This window comes from Pimephales promelas, chromosome 17 (assembly GCF_988280905.1).
Source record: "Pimephales promelas chromosome 17, fPimPro1.hap1.1, whole genome shotgun sequence".
Classification (NCBI taxonomy): domain Eukaryota; kingdom Metazoa; phylum Chordata; class Actinopteri; order Cypriniformes; family Leuciscidae; genus Pimephales; species Pimephales promelas.
The window spans coordinates 19389502-19396368 of NC_142785.1; the positions used below are offsets into that span (position 1 = coordinate 19389502).

The window sequence follows — 6867 nt, forward strand, 5'->3', positions numbered from 1 at the left end:
TCTGCACATAATGAGAACTGAAGCCCAGTCGATGAACAAATGAACTCTAATCATCCATCACAATGTTAATCTGCAATTGTATTAAGCAAATAAACAAGAATGCAAAAGTCAGTGTCAACAAATCAAGTATGAAGTAATTCAACTCTGCAGTAAGGCTGACTTTACGTTAATGTGAGAGGGAAAATAATACAGTTTCTATCATTGTTATAATAGTAAGTTTTATTGCAAATACTGATAATGTCAACACTAAGCAAGCATCTGTCATGAAATGTATAACACAGAGAATATGATGTACAAACAAAAGCAAACTGTGATAAGAACAAATATGGGATTCAAGGTCAACTGATTTGCTAGATAAGGTGTTGCTCCATGCATGCAGGATTACTGTTAACACAATTGTTCTGACTGTAATCCAGAACACAGAAGAGAGGCAGCAATAAAATAATATTCACAGAGAGCATGACTGAGACACCCTTGTAACAAATTGCTACTAAACATGCAAGCAATGTCATTTTCAAAGCAACCTTTTCAGAATCTTGCTCTGTAAGTACCAGGAATACACCTGTGAGGTTAGTCACAGACCATACATCATTCCAGTTCAACTTTTTGTTACAAAAAATACAATTATGAATTATTAGAAATGATGTCATGCAAAATGCATATCGCAGGGCCTGTGTCATCAGTCCACTGGTCCATACTGTTCTTTGCAAAAATGCAGAAATCTGTGGTAGATGGGTTTGCACTCATGGTTGCTTAAATTGTTAATCAAAATGCAATTAAAAAAAATCTGTTTCAGCGTAGCCACTGAATTTTGCCTTTGTGAACCAGCATAATGATAACATGGTGATTGCTAATAACTAATGATAAGCACTTAAACATCCTATTATTTTATGTTGATGCTTCACAGAAATATTCTGTACTTTAGTAAACTGCATTAACATTGAAGTTATCCTGACTCACTGGGACGTGACGTACAGACCCAAAGGTCAACTGCAGTTTCTCTCTTGGCGAAAAAAGGATCCAATCCAATATTCCCTGTACTGGTGCTCCCCATCCAGAGCTCTTAGAGGTTTTTAATTCCCATGCATCCAGCTAACTCATTTTATTACTCAATATTAAGTGCATGTTATAAAAGAGAGAAAGGATTTAGGGCTCTAGTTACACACTAGATATATCACTGCAACCAACATCTGTTTAAAATATGCTAATCATACTGTTTTTAAAATTCAACAAGTTTTAAGGTTTGAAATAAAGGGCTGGCAGAAGTTTTCTAAGGACAATGTATGGGATTGAAGCCAGTCTTTTGCACCTGGGCTAAAATAGCCTTGTACTCTTTCAGTACCTTTCTTCTTTTTTCCCAATGCTGAACATTGGGACATGCTGAGTCAGGCCAGCAAAACAGTTAAGAAGACATGATGAAACAGATCATTTTGACCCATCAGATTCATTGCATCAACGCAGCATTTCTGCCAAAGTGACAAAGCTCCACCACATGACGTAATGCTGTCTGTTTCAACAAAGTAGAACGGAGGTCCTAACATCTCCAGAGACCCTCATCTGCTGAATTCTGCAGGTGGTTCTAGAAATGTGTTTTTATCTAACAAATGTTATAGAAAAAAACATCAATAAAAGTGATGCCGTAGCAGATTATTCAGTCAGTTTGACCGCAAAGCAGCAGAGCATCCAAAGAAGCCCTATATTTCTCCCTTTTTTTTTATTTCCACAGAGTACGTTATGAAGCGCCCTGTGTGTCAACACATCCTCCTGTGTTGAAGATCAAAACCGCATCAGTACTTATTAATTCCGAAGAGACGGACCCCGTGGAACTGAGGAAGTTTGGGGACAAGCACGGTGAGCAGGGAAATGGTGTTGATGATGAAGTGGACCCTGTCATACTTTGTATAGAAACTGGTCAGGAAATACCTGTAGAGGGGAAGGACAAGGACAAGATCAAGTCAGATGTCAGACAGCAACATGAGATGCACAGATGCAGAGGCGACAGAAGTTGCTCAAGCGCAGCACAACACGGCATCTAATGGGAAGACAGGATGTGGTTTCTTCATGCTGGAACAATGTTACAAAAAGATGATTTAAAATCAAAATCAAAATAGACATATTTACATTAATAATAAATAGTAGTATTCTAAACAAAGGTGAAAAATAGTGTCTATAATATAATGTAATTTAATAATTAGAGCTGTCAAAACGCATTAAAACGAGCCTAACGCAGCCTAATAAACCTGCTGCTGTCTGTCATTAATGTTAATCAAAGAACAACAAACAATCACTCACTGCTCTTGACTGAATCACTTTTGTAGCTTTAATGAGTATTAATCTTTATTTGATTTATAATTTGTGAAGTGAAGACTTGATTTGCTTGATTTGACCTGTTAGACCTGAAATCTTAAAGCACTGTTTTCAAGGTTACATGGGTCAAAAACAATGAAAATAATAACTTATTTTAGCAGGGCAAGTTAAAATCTGACCTGGCTCGACGACGGGACAAGTAGATAAAAACCGTAGCTTTAAAACATGATAAATTAAAAGGCAATGCTAAATGTGACATTTATTACAATGGGCTAATGTGAAGATTCTTTTAAGTTCATGTAAAATTATTTTTTAAAAATGTAAAAAAACAATTATGTTATATTTAATAAGTCTATTAATGTTTAATTTGATAGCTTTCAATGATATTGTTATGTTGAATGGCTACAATTAATAGCTAAAATTGAGGGGGAAAATCCATTTAATGGAGACATCAGTATCAGTAACATTGGCCTTCATTCATAGCGCTTGGTAAAAAGATGGCATTAAACAAATATTTTAAGTATATCATTTTTTATGTTGATTTTGGAGATTCAATGTGAAAGTATTACAAAATAAACATTTATGAAAAACTTTAATATTAGGTGTGATTAATCGCATTTTAATTTGGGCTGGGCAACGATTAATCACGATTAATCTCATCCAAAATAAAAGTTTGTGTTTTCATAATATACTGTATGTGTGTGTAGTGTGTATAACTATTTTGTATATATAAATACACACACATGCATGTATATATTTAAGAAAAATGTGTTGTTAATATATCAAATATTTATATTTATATATAATATTAATTCTGTATAAATATATATAAAGTATATACATGCAAATATTTCTTAAATATATCATGCATGAGTGTGTATTTATATATACAAAATAGTTATACACACCACACACATTATGTAAACACAAACATTTATTTTGGATGCGATTAATCGCGATTAATCGTTACTCAGCCCTAATTTTAATTACAGAAAAATGTGTGATTAATACATTTATTTTAATTGATTGACACCACTAAATGAATAATATACTATAATAACTGAAATAAGCTGAAGCTACTAAAATAAAAAATAAATTGAGGCAAAATAGAAATATTTAAAAAGCTACTATTAATTTGAAAACTGAAAATAAAAAGCCAATTAAAAATATCAATAAATACTCCAATAATGTATAAAATCACTAAAATAGCAATGCTACTGTAACATCCACTTTTCACCATTAAATTGCCACAGGATATAACCAACCCTGCTGAAAACAATATCTTGAACCTAGTTTGCTGATCTTAGCTGCTCTCTAAGACTGGTGAAGCTCCACTGTTGACTACTTTAAGAGTAGTTTTAAGTACTTTTCTGCTGGTCAGACAGGGAGACTAATAAACAGCTAAGCCAGGCTAGCAACCACCTTATCCCTCACTGTAGCTGACAGATCACCCCTTGCAATAGGAGAAGAGAAGAACAGTACAGCAAATGACCTGACTGACTGACTAAATGTTTCTAAAACCAACTCTCCTTGCCACCAGACACCACAGGAAGTCAGCATCGCTGCCTCTTGCTCATGGCCATGCAATGCAAGCTGTGAAAGCCTTCACAGAGCGTGTGCAGAACAAATTGGCGTGACGAACAGAATGAAGCTCCTAACAGCACTGAGTGAAAGCAAACACTCTTACAGTATAATAGGGGTGATGGTGAGAAACTTTCGAGAGGCGGTGAACTGGACCCCGTAGTCCATCTGTTCCCAGTGGGTCAGAAGCCGGGCCTTGCCTTGGTCTGGAGTCTCAAACGGTGTTCCTTTGACCGTGTGTAGGAAGATATACATGCACTACAGCAGAAAGACAAGTTACAGAACATCATAACCTTTGGTACAATTGTTCAAAGCTCTATCAGCAGATGTTGTGCAACTCTTAGGACAACAGCAAGAGCTGATCTGTTTTGGTAGCAGGATGACTAAGAAAGGCGATACAGGATGGCTCTGTAAGTCCGCCATTGGCTGAAATTACAGAACCGGGAGTCAGCAACTTAACAGGCCAAAATTCAGCAAGAAAAAAAAAATGTTGGCATTTCAGACATCCTGCAGCTGGGGGCTGTCACAAAACAAATGATTATTTCAAACCTCTGCTTCTTAAAAAAGCATTGGTGTTACATTTACACTATGAAACTAATGCAATGGTTACTGGTTTGTGGTTTGCAGATCAGTTATGGGTCACAGAGGGCAGGACATTTCAGTGCTACCAACTATAGAAGTGTAGCTAAGGCCGGTTCGCACCAAGAACGATAAGAATAAAGATAACTGTAACAAAAACTAAATTAGCGCCCACATCAACACATGATATGGTTCTATTTATGATTTAGTTAGATCATCTGCCACTTTTAAAAGCTTGAGCTCTTTAGAGTTGGATCGATCCTAATTGGCGGTCAACGATTATTCAGGAAATCATTATTGTTATAGCTGTGGTGTGGATTTCCCTATTCTCACAGAATTAGAGCTATTATTAAACTTTATAGTTGTGGCGAACAGTATAAACGGGCCTTTAGGATAGCACAGCAAAATATATAAAATCAATTTATAAATGTCTTTTATTGAAAATACACAGCACAAATTCAAATGTCATTTTGACACCATCTGTAATTTGACAGGTTGCATCCTTAAGACAATGTAGACTATATTAAATATACTAAATAAAAGTGTATAAAATAGTATATAAAACTATATAAAATTGGTTCACTTGCAGTGAGGATAAACACAGTTTGAGCACAATTTTGCACAGTTTGGGCACAAAAGCATGAATCAATGAAAATGTTCTCTTCAGTCAATATGTCATGGATAATTTAGCATATTGTTAAGCCTATAAGTTGTCCATGACGTCACACGTGGTATTATAAAGACATTTCAGTATTATTTGGTCAATTTTGGTACTGTGTTGGGTCACGGCTTGACTTAGACCTAGACCTAAAATCTTATTGCAGTGCTCTAGGTAACACCAGCAGATGAACTTTCTAAGAGGAGACTGCACATGTCATTCTTACCATGTTGTGGATGAGGTTGGTGAGGGTCCAGACCACAGGCACGCTGACGATGGGTATGCTGAGCAATATGATGTGTAGGAGGCCGATACCAAGTACATATGACAGCCATATACCCCTGCTGTTCATCACTCGCGTGTTTGGATTGACCTCACTGTGCGCCGTGCCCACATTCATCCTCGCGCAGAAGAGGGACACCCAGAACTAGTGCGCACTTACTGTCACAGACGATAAACAAGTGTAAATGCACATGTATGCAAAGAATTACATTTATTCACTGACATTTAGACGCATAAACTACAAGAAGTCATAAAACAAAATGTAAGAATCACCATCAATATGCAAGAGTCTTCAAGAATCACGAACTTCACAATAAGTCCTTATGAAAATAATAACAGCGCTATTTGCCTCGTTTCGTAAACGTTATCAGGATATATCTTCCTGTCTGGAGCCTTTGTGCAATGTAGCCTTGCTGTTTCGCGCACACGAAACTTGACACGTCTGTTTATTTCATTATGTTTGCTTTGAAGCACTTTGTTCCTGTGCAAACAGATGGTGACAACACAGCAAGACTTCATCGTTTCACGTCATCATTTTTTCAGAATTTACCTTTAGAAAGATGGAAATGTATTCATTGTTATAGCCGCCGATTGGATGGTCTGAGTCACGTGGAGAATGTTGCCCAATCAACGTTGGATGCGTTGATAATTTGCTGAAAAGGCGCACGCCCCCAGACGTCATAGAAAGTGCTAGTGAGGAGAGATTAGGGGATTATGCAAAATTATAGAGAGATTTATAGCTATTGTAGTTTATTTGAAAGAAATATTATACAGAGTGAAGTAGTCACAAATTGCTGTTTTGTAATAACAAGTTGAAATGTTAAAGAATTTTGCAATAGATAGGCTACTTTGTGTCCCGTTATGAAAGTTTCAATGCGTTCATTGTTTTAAAGGGGCAGTTCACCCTAAAGTGAAAAATTGTGTAATTTACTCTCCCTCGTGTTGTTGTCAAAACTGTATAACTTATTTTTATTCTTGTGGAAAAAAAAAACAGTGCAAAGCAGTCACCAAGTGAGAGAGTAAGGAGACAAATGCTGTCACAGTAGGCTACCTAATTTTTCCTAACTTTTCTTTCTGTGTTCAGCAGAAGAAAGAACAAATTGGATTGAATTAACATAAAGACGATTAAATAGTGACAGGATTTTTCATTTTGCTGAACTAAATGGCAAGCCATTGCTTTAAATGTTCCCACCATTACTCGTCATTTGCATTTTTACTCTTTCAATATAAAGAATAATAACAAATGAAGGTCCGCAAATGTTGGGATATATGCATAAACAATGTTATCTTAAGATAAGATGACTGTCTTTCCATTTAAAATAGCTAAACTTTTTTGTTTACTTGTTAACTTTTTTTAAGACTTGTCATGTATGCATTTCTATAAATGTATAAATTCATAGAAACTCATAGAAAGCAGATGACAGTACACAAAAGGCCTATTTCTCTCAAATATAGTTCAC

The 6867-nt window shown here is 35.9% G+C and overlaps 1 protein-coding gene across 2 annotated transcripts; it reads right to left on the bottom strand.

Moving 5' to 3' along the window:
- Positions 1–203: 203 nt before the first annotated feature.
- On the bottom strand, positions 204–6074 carry ormdl3 (ORMDL sphingolipid biosynthesis regulator 3). 2 transcript variants are annotated; one of them, XM_089122078.1, is made up of 4 exons: positions 5958–6074; positions 5352–5566; positions 3995–4146; positions 204–1923 (listed from the first exon to the last, which is right to left on the bottom strand). In XM_089122078.1, exons 2-4 carry the CDS (start codon positions 5523–5525, stop codon positions 1788–1790), a joined length of 462 nt encoding a protein of 153 aa, XP_088978204.1. In that variant the 5' UTR covers positions 5526–5566; positions 5958–6074; the 3' UTR covers positions 204–1787. The 2 variants fall into 2 exon arrangements, with proteins under 2 accessions (XP_088978204.1, XP_088978205.1); XM_089122079.1 differs by lacking the exon at positions 5958–6074 and adding an exon at positions 5681–5951.
- Between the last annotated feature and the right edge of the window lie 793 nt (positions 6075–6867).